At 43.9% G+C, this 20295-nt stretch overlaps 1 protein-coding gene across 9 annotated transcripts in view; it reads left to right on the forward strand.

Moving 5' to 3' along the window:
- CDCA7L (cell division cycle associated 7 like) overlaps positions 1–20295 on the forward strand; it is a 170241-nt gene that overhangs the window by 110983 nt on the left and 38963 nt on the right. For 4 of the 9 annotated variants that reach the window (XM_045793058.2, XM_045793059.2, XM_045793063.2 and 1 more), the window contains exon 1: positions 15708–15866. The exons of 3 other annotated variants lie outside the window; for them this stretch is intronic. In XM_045793058.2, coding sequence (XP_045649014.1) covers positions 15843–15866 — 24 coding nt within the window. In that variant the 5' untranslated portion in view covers positions 15708–15842. Of the gene's footprint in view, positions 1–15705; positions 15867–20295 lie in introns of those variants that run through there. 2 more of the 9 variants (XM_045793061.2, XM_045793060.2) reach the window with 1 other exon arrangement.

A 20295-nucleotide genomic window follows, 5' to 3' on the forward strand; every position in this document is an offset into this window, starting at 1 on the left:
GGAGACACTGTGCAGCTCATTTTATGAGATGGTTGCTCTGAGATACCTGAGACTTAATTGCACACTCCGTGAGGAGAGTAATAAGAATGCCCCTTGTAGCTAGGGTGAGCTCCAGTGAACCTCTGTAGTAATAACAATGCATAATGAAGATGATAATAACATTGAGGGCTTACTCTATGCCAGGTGCTGTCCTACGTGTTTTACATGTGTTACTCGTAATCCTCACAACTATCCTGTGGGGTAGGTTCTGTCATTATTCCCACTTTACAGATCATAAAACTGAGGCACAGGGAGGTTAAGAAACTCGCTAAACGTAACACAGCAAATAAGTACCAAAGGTAGCATTTAAGCTCAAGTCAGCTACTCCTGTGTCTGTGAGACCAAATACTTTACTGTTTCCAGATTGAATTCAGTTGTGAATATCAGCGATCAGTTTCAGGTAGACACGGGGTCCAGAATGCAGTGTTATGCAGCCCACCTCAGCCTTGAGTAGTTGCAGCCCATATACCAAATTTCAGTGGACCTCACGTGCAGCTCACGCCATTGCCTTTTAGTAATCACTTAGCGTGGCGTGTGCTTGGATCCCCACACAGTCAGTCTGTCTTCTTCCCGGTTACCGGAGATGTAGGGCCCAATAGGATCCGCGAGCGTGGGGTAGGATTTTGCCCACATCCTGAGAGTTCTGCCGGGAGTTAGACTTCTTACTTGGCTTCGAGGACTGTGAGGGCTAGTAAGTTATTCTTCAGTATTCAATATAGTTCAGTGACGGCGTGTCCCTCCCATGCTATGCCCATGGGCAGGACTGATGACCGTTCGACTCAGAGGGCACAGTGCCTGGAGCCCATGATTAGGGCCTCCAAGAATGTTTTAATTTCGTTTAAAATCCAAGAGAAACATGAACATCATAAAAATGAATATATAATCATGAATCCGGCCTAGGTTATATTTGTCCTTATACCAACATGATGACAAAATAGAATCTTTAATGTTTACGGTGGAAGGCACCTGCAAAGGCCAGCGTGCCTAGGGCCCACAGAAGCCGGAATGCGGCCCTGCCCGTGTGTATTCGTTATTTTTGCTGATCACATCCTCCCATCTAGCAGCTTCAAATAGCAAACCTTTATTATCCCGCGCAGCTTCCAAGGGTCAGGAGTCAGGGAGTGGCTTAGCTGGGTTGTTGTGGCTGCGGGCTCCTCTTAAGGTTGCCATCATCTGAAGGCTTCACGGCAGAAGATCTGCCTCTCGGCTCCGTCCTGCGTTTGTCGACAGCTCTCTATTCCACGTCGGCTGTCAGCCAAATCCGTCAGGCCCTCACTGCGGCGTCCCTTCATAAGCTTCGGAGTGCCTTCCCAGAGTGGCAGGTGGCTTCCCTCGAATGCGTGATCAGAGGCAGAGAGAGAGGCACCATGACACAAGCCAGTCTGTTTGTATTTTTGTTTGTTGTTGTTGTTTTTGCTTAACCCAGCAAAGCATATTTTGCACATATGCTACCCGTCTACCGTGGGTGGGCAAGGAGGTCTGCTCATCACAGTTACCCAGAGACCCGGGCTGATGAAAGTTCCATCTGGACCCAACGCTTCCAGAAGTGCAGAGCCAAGGAAAAGAAAATACGTCGAACTGCATGCCGGCTTTTAAACAATTAGTATTTTTTATGCTTTGAAATAATTACAGACTCACAGGAAGTTGCAAAAACAGTACTAAATTTTTAATTGGCCCCTTAGAAAACAAGCATCTCCTCCAAAGAAAAGAAGTGCTGCTGAGACCCTGAACTCAGAACTCTGTTTTGAAAACCTCTGTTAGCTTCACCACCCCATCCAGTTCCAAGGACTCTACTCTTCTTTCTGAAGCTAGAGGCTCTAATGTGAAAAGAGCAGGATGATTGCCTCACGGACATTAAAACAGAAACTCTACTTAGAAGTGATCATGTAAGACACGTGTAGATGCACTGAAAAGGATGGGGCAGACACCGTTGACTCAAGTCCCCTCAGGGAGTTGACGTGCGTGGGTGGGAGCCGGGAGGGGACAGGAACAAAGAGGAACTTGAAGGTTTGACTTTCTGTATGTCTTTATAGCTTGTTTTGTGAGAATGTATTCATGTATATATAATAATAAGTCAGGAAATCTTTTATTTTTTTCTTTGTAATCAACTTCCCTCTTTTTTTAATCAATCATGCGGGTAGGGTTATATCCAGTAAACATTTCTCAGGTTCATTCTTGCTCCCCCGCCTCCCAAATCAGCTGTGATCCAATTTCTGCCTGCAGGTCTCCAATCGTGAGTCCGGTGGGGGTGTGAGGGGCTCTCAGTGCCTCACCTCAGCTTTTCCTACTTTACTACTATTGGGGCTCCAGGTGTCAGAGATTGGTCCATGACCCAAACTTTAGGCGCCCCCCCACCCACTTCAGGGATTCTGCATTCGCCAGACCACCTTGGGTGTGTGGTTCTGAGAAACCAGGTAGCCGTGTCTGAGGGCCCCCTGCCATCAGCTCAGGTTTAAGTAACTGCTGGGCAGAGCCCATTGGTAGTCATGGGAAAACTGGGTGAATTCCACCAGCACACTCCTTCAGGGACACAGAGGCTCTCTTGTCTGTCCCACCGGAGTGCCTGGGATAGCCTTCATCAGAATCTCCCTCCAGCTTCCCGAGGCTCAGCAAAGGCCATTTCCTTGCATTTGTCCTTTCTGTGTCTGGTGTGTATGGATGCCATTTCTCTTTTCGCCATCAGCAGTCTTGTCAGATGACTATGTAACTTGTCTTTTCCAAGAATCAGCTTCGTTTTTCTATGTTGCCATCATTGTTCATTTTATTCGTTGCTATTATTATTGTTATTATTTTCTTCTATTTTCTTTGAATTCAGTGTGCCCTTTTACTATTTTGAACTTTCAGCTGAATGCTTAACTCATTTATGTTCAATACGTCTTATATTCTAATGAATTTTAATTTAAAGCTATACATTTCCCCCCCAGTTTTTTAATCTGTATTCCCATGTTGTGATTGGAAGCACTTTGAATATTTCTCCGTACTGTTTCATATTTTGTATTTTATTTCCTTTGAACCCACAAGTTACTCAGAAGTAAATTTAATTTCTGTCTGTTTTGAGTTTCTTTATCTTTCTGTTTTTGATTTCTAATTTATTTTGCACTGAAATTAGAGAACGTGACAGCTGTGCTTTTTTTTTTAATATTTTATTTATTTGAGAGACAGCAAGAGAGAGCACAAGTAGGGGGGAGAGGGAGAAGCAGCTTCCGCTGCTAAGTAGGGAGCCAGACGTGGGACTCAATCCCAGGACCCCGGGATCATGGACCTGAGCTAAAGGCAGATGCTTAACCGACTGAGTCATCCAGGCTCCCCTGACAGGTGTGATTTTGACTCTGCAAATACCTGATATCATCTTATTGCCTGCTCATAGTCCATTTGTGAATGTGTTTTAGGATTTATGAATCCCATAAATTGTACGTGTGTGTGTTCTATATCCTTCCTAATATTTGGTAAACTAGATAAAAAATTTGCCAGGAGACACATATGTTTAAAGTCTCTCACATTAGTGTTATAGATTAGTCCATTTCTCTTTGTAATTCTTAAATTTTTTAATATTTGATATTATTTTGGCAGGTATGCAAAAATACATAATTATTATACATTCTTAAAGGATTATTTCATTTATTATAGTATAATCTCTTTTAATCCCTATAGTGCTTGTTATGGACTGAACTGTGCCCCCCCACCCCAAGATTCATATATTGAAATCCTAACCCCATCCTAGTACCTCAAAATGTAACTATTTGGAGCTGGGGCCTGTAAAGAGGTAATTAAAGTAAAATGAGGTCACGTGGGTGGGCCCTAATCCAACATGGCAGGTGTCCTTATGAAAAGAAGAGATTAGGGCACGGACATTTACATATACAAAGGAACGACCATGTGAAAACTCAGTGAGAAGATAGCCATCTGCAAACCAAGGGGAGAGGACTCAGAAAAAAAGCCCCCTTGCCAAAAACTTGATTTTGGACTTGTAATGTCCAGAACTATGAGAAAATAAATGTCTGTTGAGTCAGCCAGCCTATGGTATTTGGTTATGGAAACCCTAGCTGACTAACACAGTGCTTTTTATCTTTTATTAATAATGCTATGCCAGTTTCCTTTTTGTTATTATTTGTCAGGTACGTCATAAAGATTGGTAAAAGGGAACAAATGTGTGGTTATTTATAGATGCCATGATTTTCCTGATAGAAAATGCTATGGAATCTTACAAAAATTCCTAGAATAAATGAATTTAGCAAGATCTCAGGAAACAGAGTCAATATAGAAAAATCAGTTGTGATTGTATATACTAGCAACAAACAATTGGAATATGAAATCTGAAAAAAAAAATCCAACTGGAGATGAAAAAACAGACAACTGAATCTTTAAATCAGGAGTCACAGGATGAGACTGATTTGAGAAAGAGTTGAAATAGATCAGGGAAGTGGTCCCACGATCTGGCTCTGGGCATTCCAACATTCACATGTGAAACTGAAGAAGAGGGGATCAGCAAAGGCGCCAGTGTAGGAGTTGCCGGTTGGATAGAGGAACCAGAGGACGTTGTGTCTCAGAAACTGCGAGATGTCATGTGACCAGCAGAATCCATTGCTGCTGAGCGGTCGTGAGAGCTACTGACAGAGAAATCACCATCGTTATTGGCAACATGGATGTCTTTGTTAATGCTGACTGAAGCCCAATTAATTTGGGTTCTGGAGAGAATAGGACATAAGGAAATAAAGATAGCTACTATAGGCAACACTTTCCGAATGTTTTGTTGTCAAGTGGAGGACAGATACGGATTAGTAGCTGAAAGGAGATTGTGAAATCAAGGGAGGTTTTTTTTTTCTTTTTCTCTTTTCCTTTTCTTCTCTTTTCTTTATCTCTCCTCCTCACATTTTATTTCTTTCAAGTTTTGAGGCTTTTCATAGGCCATAGGGAATAATCCAATAGAGAGGGAGAAAATGATTGCAGGAAGTAAGGGGATGACAGTTGCAGAAGAGAAGTCCTTGGGGAGAAGAGAAGAGATGAAAGCCAGGGCCCAAACAGGGGGGCTGAACTTTCATAGCAACAGGGTCACATCACCCATTTTGCAAGAAGGAAAGCAAAAAGTCTAGGCTCCGATACAGTTAGCTTGGTCTATCTGAGGACAGAAAGTTGAGGGGGCTTACCATAAGATGGTTTCTGGTTTTGCCATTAAATAAGAGAAAAGGTCATTAGCTGGCAGTGATGGGGAGAGGGGTAGAGTGAATGAGACTGGAGGAGAAAGAGAAGTTGTAAAAGGTGACATGGTATTTGGGAAGGGAGGGAAGTAAACACGCCAGGAAGATACGGTCAAATTGTTGAGGAATATTTTTTTTAAGATTTTATTTATTTATTCGACAGAGATAGAGACAGACAATGAGAGAGGGAACACAAGCAGGGGGAGTGGGAGAGGAAGAAGCAGGCTCATAGCAGAAGAGCCTGAGGTGGGGCTCGATCCCACAACATCAGGATCATGCCCTGAGCCGAAGGCAGACGCTTAACCGCTGTGCCACCCAGGCGCCCCAAATTGTTGAGGAATATTGAGGATCTGTTTGAGATGTATGATCATGGAATTAAAGTGAGACCAGTCAACGGTCAGCTGCTTTGCTGTGGGCATGAAGCGGTTGGATCGTTAGGGCTTAACTAGAGATGGCATTCTGATGGGCAAGCAGGACACAAGGAGAGAAAATCGAGGGAGCTAAAGTAAGGATGTGACTATAGTGGCATGGAATCCAAGCTGTTTAAGGAGGCAAGGCCGGTCAGAAAAAGAGGGATTGGAGGTTTTCATGAGGGCGAAGTGACGCCGAAGTGGGAGTCTTAGAGTGGGTGAGCCTTAGGTACGGGAACAGTCAGAGAGTGAGATGCTGGAGATTATTATTTCAGAGGTGACCCAGAGACTGGTGGTGATAAGCTCAAATGCATGATCATGGGAAAGACTGGCCGAGGTGAGGCGGGAGAGAATGTCATAAGAGGTGTGCCCACTGTTACGCCCTTGTCTCTTTGCTCCAAATTCAGCTTCTATCCTTCCCGTCGTGAGACAAGGGCTGGAACTTTGCAGCCCACCTGTGCTTTGCGAAATGGCTCCCTGTTACGCTCTGCCGGTGGGGGAGTGCAGAGCGAGACTGCCGGGCTGGAGGAGGAAGAAGGGGCTTGCTCCTCCCTGTTTCCCATTTCTATCACCGCTCCCCCAGCGGTGTTTCTTCACCCAGGCGGCAGTTCCTTCCTATAACAGCCAACGAGTCCTGTTTGTGTTTTCCTGGCACTTGCAGAAGCGGCTTTGTGGAGCCCATCTCGGGGACCCCAGCACCAGCCGAGCACACTGCCCTTCAGAGATGTGTTTCAGTGCTGCAGGCCCTCTTCTTAGTGTTTAATTTTTGATAATCCTGGCTCCCTCCCTGCCTTCCACCCAGCCCTAGGGGTGGTAGCTGCCTACTGCAGGAATACTTCAGTGTTCTCCATTTACTCTTTCAGTGACCTCGTTAAGAATTTTATACCTAGCTAACAAGTCTTCATATCAGACTCTCTCTGTGCAAGTAACTGGCATGGTTCCTCTTTCCTGACTGGACTCTGATGGACACGGAACGTGAGGAAGTCAAGAAGCAAGACACCTAGATGTCAAAGTCAACAAGAATGATGCGAGGAGCAAGGGTGAAAAATAAGGCTATGATACCATGAATGTGACAAATTGAGCACTGTGAGAAGGGGGACACTAGGTGCTGAAGTCTGATGGATTTTGTGTACTTAAATATTTAACTTGTCATTGTCCCATCCACAATTTAGGCTCGAAAGTGACTACACTTAAAATCTACCCAGTTCTTTTCATAGCTGTATATGATCACATCTTCTCCCTCCACCTGGTAAAAATTGTAAGTTAACATCAACCCTCCAGGTCAGCATTTCTCAAAATATAGTCTGAGGATTATCCACGCACAAATTTACTAGAATGCTTGTTAAATGGGCAGATTCCAGCAGACAGACCCAGAACTGAGGGATTTCCCAAGTAGCATGATTTTCGTAAAACCAGGACAGTCCTGGGCAAATTGGGATAGTTGGTTATCCTAATGCTGGACCTACTGAATCCACATCTTAAAGGGTAGGGCACATATGTGCAATTTGAACAAGTATCTCAGGTAGATCTTGGGCATACCAACCTGAGAACCACGACCCTAGGTATCCCTGGGCTTGACATATGCCTGGACCTCTTTTTGTCCAGGCTTCATGCTACCTCCAAATTGGGAAGCATTCCTTGATTGAGGTAGAGTGTGTCACTGACTTGTCCTGGAACATTGTGGAAATACTAGCAATTTCTCCTGCTTCTGATAATGAGATCTTGAGCATAAAAAGTGAGTCACACTTCCTTTTCTCTTTTCCCTTGGTCCTTAGGACAAGATGCACTACCAGCTTGTAGACAGCTGCCACTTTCCCCTGTGTGCACACATGCCAGGGAGAAGGACAGGGAGAGATGTCTTCCTCTTTTTATAAATCCCATAGTCCTATGGGATTAGGGCCCCACTCTTGTGACCTCATTCAACCTTAATTATCTGCTAAAGACCTTATCTTCAGATATAGTCACATTGGAGTTTAGGGCTTCAACATATAAATATGGGGGGGGCAATTAAGTCCATAACGTCCAACAAAAAAGGTATCATTTTGCAGCTGCGCCACATGATGCTGCCATGGTGAAAAAAGATAAAGTGCTTGCTCATTAATCCCCACAAGAAATGCTAAACGTTTCCTCTTTTTTTTTTTTAATAACCACATCTGTTTACTATCTGACATTTTGAATAATGTGTATGGGTCAGATGTTCTAGTTATGAAGAGGAGGGAGAGGGTACAAAGAAAGGCCTGCAGAGGAATTTTGCTATTTGCCAGAACCTACAGCTAAAGCAATAAAAACAAAATCCAAACATTTAAAATGATTCTTTTACTCTTATTCGATATTGTACTGGGAGATCTAGCCACTGCAGTAAGGCAAGAAAAAGAAATAGAAGGCATATCATTTAGAAAGAAGGCAATAAAACTGTCTCTATTTGTAGGTGACATGATTGTCTATATAGAAAATCTCTAAGGTAATTTCCCCAAACCTCCTAGGAGTAACAAGCAAGTTCAGCAGGGTCACAGGATAAAAGAACAATGCACAAAAATTGATTACATTTCTATATAGTAACAGTGAACATATAGACGCTGAAATTAAAAACCATTTGCAACAGCATTATAAAAATACCATTTACAGTCGCTCCAAAGAAAATGAATACTTAGGTATGCACTTAAAAACATGGATAGCATCTATGTGCTGAAAATTACAAAATGCTGATGGAAGAAATCCAAAGAGGCATAAATAAGTGGAGAGACATAACTTGATCATGGATTGGAAGAATCAACACAGTAAAGACATCAATTCTCCCCCAATTAAACTATAGACTTAAAGCATTTCCTATCAAAATTCTAGCAGTCTTTGTGTAGCTATAGGCAAGCTTATTCTTAACTTTATATAGAAAAGCACAGACCTGAGAGTAGCTAAAATCATCTTTACAAAGATGAATAAAGTGGGAAGAATTACTCCATCTGATACTAAGGTCTTAACTATCCAGCTGTAGTAATGAAGACCGTGTGATTATTGGCTGAGAGCTATCAATGGAACAGAACAGAAAGCCCAATCCTAGCCCCACGCAAACATGCTCACCTGACTTTCAACGAAGGTCCACAAGTCGTTCAATGCAGAAGGGAAAAGCTTTTCATCAAATGGTGCTGAAAGCAACTGGATATAGGGGAAAATATGAACCTTGACCTAAATCTCACACCTTATAAAAAAAGGAACACAGAATGGATCGTAGACTGAAATATAAAATGTAAAATTATGACTGTTTCTGGAAAAAAAAAAGTGGTAAATTGAATCGCATCAAAACTAAAAACTTTTGCTCCGTGAGATCCCCTGTGAAGAGGATGAAAGGCCAAACTACAGACTGGCAGAAAATATTTGCAAAGCACATATCTGACGGAGGACTCCTATCGAGAACATAAAAAGAATTCTCAAAATTCAACAGTAAAGAAACAGGCCAATTAGAAAATGGGCAAAAAGAAACAAGACAGACATTTTATCAAAGAGGATATACGGATGGAAAACAAGCACATGAAAAGACGTTTTCCATTATTAGTCATCAGGGAAATGCAAATTAAGAGCACACTGAGCTACCACGGCACACCGCTCGGAATGGTTAAAATAAAAAATAGTAACGCCACCAAATACAGGGGAGGATGCCTCTGGAGCAGGACCCTGGACCCAGGAGAGGAGACTGGATCACTCACAAGTTGCTGGTGGGAATGTGAAATGGTCCAGACAGTCTGGGAAAAGTCGGCAATTTCATCCGGAACTAACGTACAACTACCATGTGACCTAGTAGGTGCGCTCAGAGAAAGGAAGACCGCCTTCACACCAGTGTTCCTAGCAGCCTTATCTGTAACACCGCCGAACTAGAATCAACGCAAGTGTCCTTCCACAGGTGATGGCGAAAACCTGTGGTACGCGCGTATCACGGAATACTACTCAGCAATGAACAGGAGCGAACTGTGTGACTGGTAGAACTCTGTGGATGAATCTCTAGAGAATTATGTTGAGTCTAAAAAGCCAATTCTGAAAGGTCACATACTGTTCTCTAAGACGTTATATAACATTTTTGAAGAAGGAGGCTCCACACCCAACAGGGGGTTTTCAAACTCACAACCCCGAGATCGAGAGTTGCATGCTCCACTGACTGAGCCAGCTGGGCGCCCCTAACGTTTTTGAAATGATACAATGTTATGAATGGAGAACACATCCCTGGTTACCAGGGGTTAATTTAAGGAGGGGAGTGGGTCGATAGGAGGGAAGTGAGCGTAGTTACAGAAGAGCAACCGGAGGGATCCTTGGGAGGTTGGAATGTTCAGTATCTCGACTGCTGAGGTATAGGCATAAAGTTACATGTGATAAAATTATAGGGAACTAAATACACACGTGCACTTGCACGTCAAATGGGGAAGATCTAAATAGGAATGGTAAATACTATCCGTGTCAATATCCTGGATGAGACTGTACTGTAGTTTCTCAAATTGTCACAATTACGGGAAACCGGGCAAAATACACACAGAATTTTGTCCTATTTCTTGTAACTGCATGTGAATCTACCATGAGCTCAAAAAAAAAAGTTGCAACTAAAAATGACACTTTTAGAGGTGTATTTCATCCCTAGGTGGGTCCCTGGAAAGAAAGAAACAACCTACTTTTTAAAAAATGAAGAAACAATCTGCTTAAAGATGGGCTGTTTGCCACAAGACCACAACTATGTCTTTATTCGCAGCTCTCAGGGATGCAGGGGAACTTCTAAAGCTTCAGGGTCACAGTGAGGATCAAACACCAGCTGAACTGTGAAACAGTGAGGTTGCACAGCAGTTGTACTGCTGGAGGGAATTGAGATCAAGATGTCGAAGCAGAAGCCGTCAGCACAACCATTTTTGCTCATCTCCAAGGTCTCGGTTAAACGATTTTGTGAGGATTAAAGATACTGATACACTTTTAAGCAGTTACAGTTTTACCTGAAGTTAATAAACTTCAGAAACTGCTGATTTTAGCATGTGACTTTTGCCTAATCTATTTCAATAGTTTAGTTTGCCTTTTTTTTTTTTTTAAAGGAAGAGCAGAAAACGAACGTTAAATTTATGAGGTCAAATAAATGGTTTGCTTGCCTTGCTTTTTCTTTCAACCTTGTGGGTGAATTCCCTTTTGGTTGTAATGTAGGCACTACTTTACCTTGTCTCAGAACATGTTTTTTAGGCTCTATTATCCCAGGCCCCAATTGTCGATAGAACATGAGCAGTTTCTGAAAAAGTACAACTCCACATACTATTATTATTGTCTTGATTTCTGTTTGATTGCTTTGCTTTTCTTCCTATTTGGGGGAAGCATGTTTCGATTTTCAAGTATAATAGATTCCGTCTGGGCTATCACCTACCCTAGCTTTTCTAGACAATGGCAGAAACTTCTTACGTAAGAAATCTCTCAGCCTTTCTTGGGCCCTGTAGCTAACTGCAAGCTCTGGAATATAAAATGCTTGACAGTTTTAGAGTGTTTGGAAAGAAAGTGGCGAGGAAAGATGGAGTGGTAACATTCGGAGGAAAGAGGCAGGGGGGCTGGTATGTTGCTTTTCTGAAAAAACAAAAAGACTGAAAACATTTCAGTTCACTTGGTCAGTGTCTAAAACAGTCCAAAAACCGTAAGAGGTGGGTGATAAGGCTGTGCCCGCAAAATGACTTTCTGTAACAAGCCATGTTTAACATGCTCTCTGAGTATGTGACTTCTAGTCCATATTTCATATACAGATATGATTTGCTTTGGAAATAACAGTCAGAAATGCCCAAATCCTGTTGTATTCCGTTTCCTGAGCCCACCTTGGAATTTATGGTTATCGGTTTCATTACATAGTTTTAAGATGAGACCTTGAGTTTTATGCTGTCAGAAATTTCCTGGTACTGGGCTACAGTTAGCAAGGTCAGGAGCTCATTTGGACTCAAAAGCTATAAAATCCAGACGTGATAAGCAGGTCAGAGCGGAAAGCTGTAGAAGACATGGTGATCAGATTATCAGCCGAGAGTAATCTTGTCTGGGACAGTTGAGCCACATGAGAGTCCAGAATGTGTAGATTTTGGAAAAGAGAGACGGGTAGGTGTGGTAGCGGGGGAAGACTCTTGAAAAGAATGCAGACACAGCTGCTGAAAGTACCCTGTAGGTGGAGAAATCATTACTTTCAGAAACAAAGAAAGAGAAGACACCAGAATTCTAAGCACAGTAAATATGTAGGTTGGAATGATAGTACATAAAAAACCTCGTTCTCATTTTTTAAATTAAAGGTTAGGTTTCTCAAGTGACCTGAATCCAGGCAAAAAGCGAGAGTACCTTTTTGTGGTAGGATTGATCGGGGTTTTCTCTTGGCTCTCTTGGGTCACCATGAGCAAGTTTCTTAAACCCTCAGAGCGCTAGTTTCCTCATCTGAGAGCTTTGACCAATCTGTTTTCATTTTCAGCCCTTTATTGTCAGTACCTAGTTATATTTTAGGTTCACACACCAAATTATTACTATTTTCCAAAAACCCTATGAAATATGGATTGCATTAATTCTGTTTCGAGTTTATATAGCATCTCTAAGAAATCTCAAATGCTTTGAAAATAGTCTTTCATTTATTTTCCCAGCACTATTTTGGAGGAGCAGATGGGTAACTGTCACAGTTGAAAGATTACAGGAGAGAATGCTTGCAAAGATGAACTCAGCACAGGGTTCGGTGCCCAGCCAGTGCTCATTTAGCTGGCTGCTGTTACTGATACCACTACTACTATTGGCTTTTCGGTAGAACCATGGGCATTACAGTTTCTGTGTATACTCTTCTGCATCCAATATATGACATCACCTATTATTGGTCATCCATGTCTTTTTCTCCATAGCTGTTCAAGTGGTTATTATCAGAATGTATTTAAATTGGCTGTGACAGCAGTTATCTTGGCAAGCCAAGTCAGGAAGATAGAATACGCACCCAGACACTGTTAGATGATGACTTTGCTATAAGAGACTTGATTTTAGATCTTTTATTCTGCAACAACTTGGAAATGTTATCTCTGAGTGTTTCAAATTTAGTGATGTCCCCCCTTCTAGGTGAGGTATTAATCTCAATGAGATGGGAGTTTGAAGATATGGAGATAGAAAACAAGTAGGGATGTTATCTTCTGTAACTGTCACTTCATTTATTCATGATCAAATGTAATGCTAAGCGGTATTCAGATATTACCCACATGGCTTCTAGCCCTCTGCCAAGGGTGGATTCTTTGCTGGGTGTTCCGAATACCAAACTGGCACATTTCTCTGTTAATAAAGGATTTGCCCACCACTGAGCTCCGTGGGAAGGGCAGAGCTACGACTTCAGAGCCGAGGAGAAATGTCTGGACTCCTTTTACGGAGGAAAAAGTTGTGGGCCAGGACTGATAAGCAATCACAACTATTTCATGTCACTTGAGGCATGTGTGGTGGCATATAATCCCAAATTTCTTATCTTGTCGAAGGTAGTATGGACCAAGTTTTAAATCTCATAGACATGTTTAAAAAGCAAGCAAGCATAGATTTCTAGACGGATTCTTAAGGAAATTTTGCAAACACGACATCACCTTTTCCTCTGTTGCAATATGTATATTATTGCTTCTGGGAAGGGACAGTCCTCTTGCAGCGCTATGCTGAAACCCAGCATGGACAAGTCATGAATCCCATCCATAACCACGAGTAGGAAGTACAGCGGACCCTCGAACAACATGGGTTTGAACTGCAGATCTACTTACATGTGGAGTTTTCTGGATAAATACAGTACAACACTATAAATGTATTTTTGTATGATTTTCTTAACATTTTCTTTTCTCCAGCTTACTTTATGGTAAGAATCGAGCATATAATACCTAAACCAAATATGTGTTAACAGTAGGCTATTAGTAGTTAAGTGTTGCAGGAGTCAAAAGCTCTACATGGATTTTTGACTGTGCTGGGGGTTGGCCCCCCCCCCCCCCGCACCCCCAGGTTGTTAAAGGGTCAAATGTAGACGGAAAGGAACCAAAATCTGACAACAAAACACACCACTATAGAATCAATTACTAAGTACTATTCAAGTGCATGGGCTTTGCCCAACAAAGGAAGAAAGTTTCCACGTTGCCATTTGAAGATTTAGGACTAGTTACAGCAAATTTCTAAAGCAAGAAGGCTCAGCTACATACAGTTTTCCAAATAAGGACTAGGTTACTTCAAGTGCTTTGCAAAATCTGACCTATTTCAAATTTATACTCCCTCTTGCAAAAGGGATTTCATGCATCCTACAATGAGAGGAAATAAGTAAAAACAAGATCACCGGTTCATGGGAAAGCAAATATACCAAAAAAGAAAAAAGTTTCAATGGAACAAATTTCACTCTTGAGTTTCCCAGCGGTCAAAAGGAAAAGGTAAAGAAGAAAGGAGACAACGTTGAATTTGGAGGCATAAGGGATGTTTTCCAGTTTGGCAGTCTGCAGTTGTCATTTACTAGCAGGGGGACAGGGATCTTTCTCTTAATGCATCTTCTTAGATTCTGTGTCCACATTTTAAAAATGTGGATAATAAGAATCTGGAAGAATGTTGGGAAGATTCAAGGAGATACTATATATGAAGTAAAACTCTAAAGCATAATAAAAATGGAAGTGGCTATAGTGAATAATTCACATTACCCAATAAAAAGAAAACAAAACTTTTTTTTTTGGCATCATACCATGTTTTACTGATCTTTCTTCCCCCACAGTCTGGAACATGGAAGCACATAACACAGGTCTGTTGAACCAATGAAAGTAGGAAGGAGGACAGTTTCCAGATGTTCTCTCCTCAAGCTGGAGCAAATGTTTGGCCAATTTCATTGACTGCTTCAACAAAGAAAAGATGAATGTCAGATCCCAAGCAGCCAAGAAGGGCTGCAGAAGGTCTCCTGCATACAGTGATCCACTGTGAACCACAGTGCCAAACAGGCTTTACATACTGCCCCGCAAACCTGCTCGGATTTCAGAGCAACTTCACCTACCACCCTCCCCCAATACCTACTTCTAGCTTTCCACAATCTCCAAGCACTGAATTGTTCACTCTTCCTACCTAAACTTTAAGAAGTGTTCGCTGACCTGTGCCAAATTAAGTCTCCCTATTTTTAAGCCACCATAGTACCTCTTACCTTTTCCCTCGTGGCATCTATCATAGCTTCAAATTTACATGTATTTGCATCATTATAATTGAACTTACTATCACATTAATGGTATTTGAATCATGAAATTATGAATCAAATTAATTGTTGCATTATTATTACACGTACTTGCATCACTATTACATTTATAACGTCTTGCTGGTGGCTGGCTCCCTGACTGTAAGCTCCGACACAGCAGGGACCTGTTTTTGTTGTTGTTGTTGTTCAGTCTCGTGTTCCCAGCTCTAACACAGTGCCTGACGCATAGTAGTTGCCAGCCAACATTTGTTAATGAGCATTTCTAACCTCTACAACTCTCTGTCTAGTGGGGCTGTAGACCTACGTGTATAATGGTACAGCAAAGGCTGTTTAAAGTTCGAGGGGGATTTTGCAGCTTCCCAACCCCAGGGCCTCCGTAAAGAAACCCGGGTTGCTTGTTTTACAAAGTGAACACTGCAGCAAACGTTTTGGGAGGCGGCAGAACCCCGCCCCTTTACAACAACTAAACCAAACGAGCTCTCAAGTAGCTCTAAAACGCTCTCCTGAAGGAGAGACATAGATTACAGCAGAGGCATGTGCTTCAGGGCAGGACCTGGAATAAACCCTGCAAATATCCGGCGCGCGTAGCCGGGCGTGCCAGCTGGAGGCTGCGCCGGGACGGCCCCCTCATTTCTCCCGCGCGAAACCCGGCCGGACCGCTCCACTCCCTCCCTCCGCTGCAGGGGGGAGCCCGGCGCCCCCGCACTGGCAGCCGCCGCCAGCCGCGCCCAGCCGCCGCCCCCGCCCACGCCGCGGGCGAAGCGAAGTTCACCGGTCGCGAAGTTTGGTCCGAGACCCGCGCCTCGCAGTCCCGGCGCGGCGGCGGCGAGTGGGCGGTGCGGTGCGCTCCCCCTGTCCCGGGCGCCGAGTGCGCCCCTCCCCCGGCCCGCCGGAGCTCCAGGCGCAGCGCGCGGGTTGCGCGGCCGCGGGTGTTCTGCGTGCGCCGGGCCCGTGGCGAGCCAGGTTCCCGCAGCCGCGTGCTAGGAGAAGGCCGGAGCCCGGGTAGGAAGAATGGAGTTGGCGTCTCGCTCCCAGGTGAGGGTCCCGTCGCAGCCAGGACGCAGCCCGGCCGGCCTGCTCTTTGCGCCCGGCCCTCCTCCCCGCCTTGGGCTGAAACGTGGCCCTTGGCCACCGCGTTGTGGACCTGGCCAGCCTCGCCCCGGGAATGCCGGAGCGGGCGCGCCCTGCAGGTGTGCGCGGTGGGTCACCGCTGTGCCGCCCGGACTGGAGAGGCTGGGCGTCCCCACCTCGCGCGGCAGTCGCCTTGGTCCTGGGTGGGGACCGGGGGGTCGCAGGCCGGGCGGCAGGGGCCGCGAGCCCCTGGAGTGGAAGCGTTTCGAGGGAAGTGCCGGCGGGAGGCAGCAGGGGCGTAGCGCCTGCGTTTGCAGCGCTGGTAGATCCGGCGTGGAGGGGGGGGGGAATGTGTGTGTGTGCGGGGAGCTTTTCTGGTGCGCGCACCCCACTTTCTCCTGGAGTTGGCAAAGAGATGAAGTTGCAGAAAAGTGTAATTTTTCTAAAAAATAGCCGGGAGTACAGTTCAACTTGGATGAGGGAGTGTAATTTACAAGGAATGCTCTTGTATTTGTTCTATAACTTTTGTGAGTATTTTCAAGGAATTTGTAACCACTTGGTGGGGGGAATGGCAACGTCATGAGGCCAAGTTAAAAAACAAAAAGCCCGAGATCTCAAACCGTAAACACAGCAGGACCCCAATTACGCTTTATGGTCCAAACTGGGCTTTATAAATCTCATTTACAAACACTTGAGAGTACTTCGCCCCCCCCCATGTTTCAGTGGGTGGTGGGAATGTGAACGTTACCTCAGTTTTCTATTTTACTTCTTTAAAGAGCTTTTCCTTACTTTCTAGTAACGAATATACCTAGTATCTTCAGAGGTAAGCAATACCCACTTTTTTCAAATGAACTAAAAAGAAAACTTTTAGAAAGGGAAGGAAGCAGCTTGTGGGAGCTGGAGAGAGGCTTTGTGACGGTTGGATTTTTTTCTTGCTTTTGTGAATGCCTTTGACTCACCGGTTCCACCTTAACCTTGGACTGGGAGTGTTTTACCTCTTCTCCACCTGGGTGCTGGGCCTCGGAGAGAGAGAAGGCGGGGCTCCGGGCCTATCCTTGGGAGACCGAAGGGACCCAGCAAGTTGGTGGCGCCAGAGCCCAGGCCGCTGTCACCTGCCTGGTTCCTGGCTCCAGTTCAAGGCAGAGCCCCTAATGGTTGGTCGTTTTGGCCATTTAATGATGTCCGAAAGGCTTCCTGAAAGTAGACATTTGAGAAAAAATTGTTGTGGATGTTGATGAGAAAGAGTAGTGTTTTTAATTTTCCCCAGTGAGGGGAAGGTATTAAAAACAAGGAAAAGAAATACGAGTAAGAAGGACTGAGATAGGGTTCATTTTTTGTTTTATTTTTCCACTGACCTTTACCATATAATTAGTATCCTCTGCTCCTAGGAGGCTTGGGTTTCTCTAGGACTTAACCCTTTCTGCAAGGAGCCTTGAGCCCCATGTGAATTTCATCAGACAATGTATCTTGATAACCTAGGACTCTGGAAACCTGTTGTTCTGTTCAAACTGTACTTCCACCACTTAAATACACAGTTCATGTTTAGATTAAAAATGTCCCCAGAACGTGTGGTCGGGAGTGAACCTTTTGCCATCAAATAATAAGGCTAATTTTTGGTACCTCTAAAACGCTAAATAAACTATTTACCAGGTGGGGGTAATCCACAAATTATATCTGACCCATTATGCACCAATTAGGGCAAATTACTATATGTAAGATGATCAGGTTTTTTGTTTTTGTTTTTTTCCTTTTCCAAAGACCTAATTGGCAGCACAAATTAAGATGCGTGACAGTTTTTCCAGTGGAAATGTTCCTGTTCATCATAATTTAAATGTGAGCAGATTATAGTCTCTTTAAATTAGCGGAGAGGTTCAACGGGGTGGGCAGGTGACTGCAGATAAGAGCCCTTAATGAACGTTTCAGGCGCAGCAAGATGTTAAATTCGTGCGGTTCTACCCGGTATCCCAGCCTTATGAATAAAGCAGTGTGATGATCTGCCCGAGGCGGCATTAGTGCACAGTGGCTTTTAGTCTGACACACACAGTAAATAGAATTTCCATCCCTTGGAAAGGGCAGAGTGGGAAGGGCTTCCAGCAAAGCAGCTTAGGCCCGATGTTACGAGAAGACTGTGGTTTAAACCATCTCTAGCTTCTGCTTTTTTGCAACCTCACCTACGTGTTGGATTTGGTGTCCACTGACCGGGACCACAGCTCCCATGGGTGTAGTCCTTGTTGGGCTGACCACTGTGTCTTTGTGTCTGTATGTCCGACGACAGGAGTAATACTCGGTGAAGGCAAGGGTACGGTCCCTTTCTGAGAGCTCTCGGCGGTGCAGCCCAGAATTGCTGGAGGATAAGACTGCTTCCACCTCCTAGCAGAGGAAGCAGCAGGTCCTGATGTCAGTGGCGTCCTGTTACTCTCTTCTTGCTCTAGGGTGCAGGTTGGACCCCCACAGAGGGAAATGAAGCTAAATGGTCTCAGGGATACTATGGAGCCTGCTGTTGAAGTGGTAAAGAGGCATTTCTCTGGTGCTGACCTCATAGCTACAAAGTGTCCTCTTCTGATTCTCTGACTTAATGTGTGTGCCCAGAGCCTCAGAAGCTGCTCACAGAAGGGGATGGTTTGTGACTTCTTGGAAGGACAGCACAATGATTTGCCATGAAGAGCTGAATTCTCAGTAATTCGGAGGAATTTCAGAGATCGCAGCAATTGTGATGTGATCAGGCACACAGGACAGAAATCCATGACATAATTGTGACTTAAAACAGTTTATGAATATTATAATAAATTGATAAGAAAAAGATCAATAAAGCCATTCAAATAGAATAGGCATGTTCATTTTAAACTGTTCTTGAGAGTTCTGCTTTACCCATCAGCACTTTCTCTGAGCTACAGTTTACAGTTTTTACCTCCAAGATACGATTTTGTTTCATAAAAGATAGCTGTATTCACCAAAGTAGGATTGATAGAAGCCTGATGGAGGAGCCTTATCTTACAGAGATAAGGCAATATTAGTAGGACTATTTTATTTTCTTTTTGGAAAGCAGTGGTTTCTGAATGTTTTTATTTTTTAAGTTTTTAACTTTAATTCCAGTATAGTTAACATACAGTGTTCTGTTAGTTTCAGGTGTACAATACAGCGAACCAACAATTCTGTACATTACTCAGGGCTCATCGCGAGAAGTGCGCTCTGAATCCTGGTCACCTGTTTCACCCATTCCTTACCCAGCTCCCCTCCAGTGACCATCAGTTTGTTCTCTCTCTGAATCTCTTTAAATAGGACCATGCAGAGGCATATTTGGTAAATAGAGCTGAAGATAACATGCAGAAGACTTTGTCTTCCACAGTGGCAGATGCTGCCGTCAGTACGCCGTGTGCAAAATAAACGCTGTAGTCTCAAAGTTAAAGGGGCCAGAGTTTGAGTTCCGATAGCTGATGGCTTCCTGCCTGTTTTTCTTCTTAATCATCATCTGATGACAGAGGGCTCCCTGGCTGGGTTGGTCCATTTAGCAGATACTCTTTGAGCACTTACTATGTGCTTGGTACTAAGGTCACCTGGAACTCCCTGCCTCTTTTGCCTTGGCCAGACCTCAGCTTGCTGCCGTGCCATGGGGACCTACAATGCCTTGGGTTTTGGGAATGGGAGAAGACCTGAAGAGCCATCCTGCCCCTCCCCCCCCATGGAAACGGTCATTTCCTGGTGTCAGATTTAATCCTCACTGTAGTTCCAAAATGGCTTGTATTATCTGTATTTTAAAGATAAGGTGAACTAGAGCCATTTGCTGTGGGCAGCCCAGCCAGGAAGGGGCTGAGCTAGGATTCTGTCCTCAGAGCCAACGCCTGACTTGCCACTAGACTCACAAGATCTTGGCAAGTCACACAGCTTTCACTGAAATAATATTAGGAGGATAGAAATCTTTGTCCAACTTACAGTGCCACTGAGTTAATCAAGGACATGCTAAGTATAATGTATTATTTAAATATAAGGGGTTGTCAGCCCTTTTGGGTTTTCTCATAATACCTTTGCTCCTCCCTTTAACTAGAAGAGCGGGGGCATGAACAGCAGCTGGTCTGGTTCTTTTTTAGAAACTGGCCAGATGAGGCTTTGGACAGGATTCCTTGGATACTGACCGTGAAAGTCAGCATGGGAGCATGAATCCGATCCAGAAGGCTTTTACATAGGAATGATATTTAGATGAGTTTCATATTGTCCAATAGTATCCTACTCATAGAAGCTGAAATAAAAACAAAGTTGGAACTACTGCTCTACCTCCCCTGCTCTCTGGGTGTCATTTTCTAGATCTTTCCCATCCAGTTAAGTTTACCTGTGTTTAGTCACCGTTTTTGCCTAATTGTGCAGTATGACTGCAGTTTGAGTTCTGTCTTTAGCACGG

The sequence above is a fragment of the Ursus americanus genome, chromosome 3 (assembly GCF_024610735.1).
Source record: "Ursus americanus isolate L20-20 chromosome 3, mUrsAme1.1.p, whole genome shotgun sequence".
NCBI classification, from domain to species: domain Eukaryota; kingdom Metazoa; phylum Chordata; class Mammalia; order Carnivora; family Ursidae; genus Ursus; species Ursus americanus.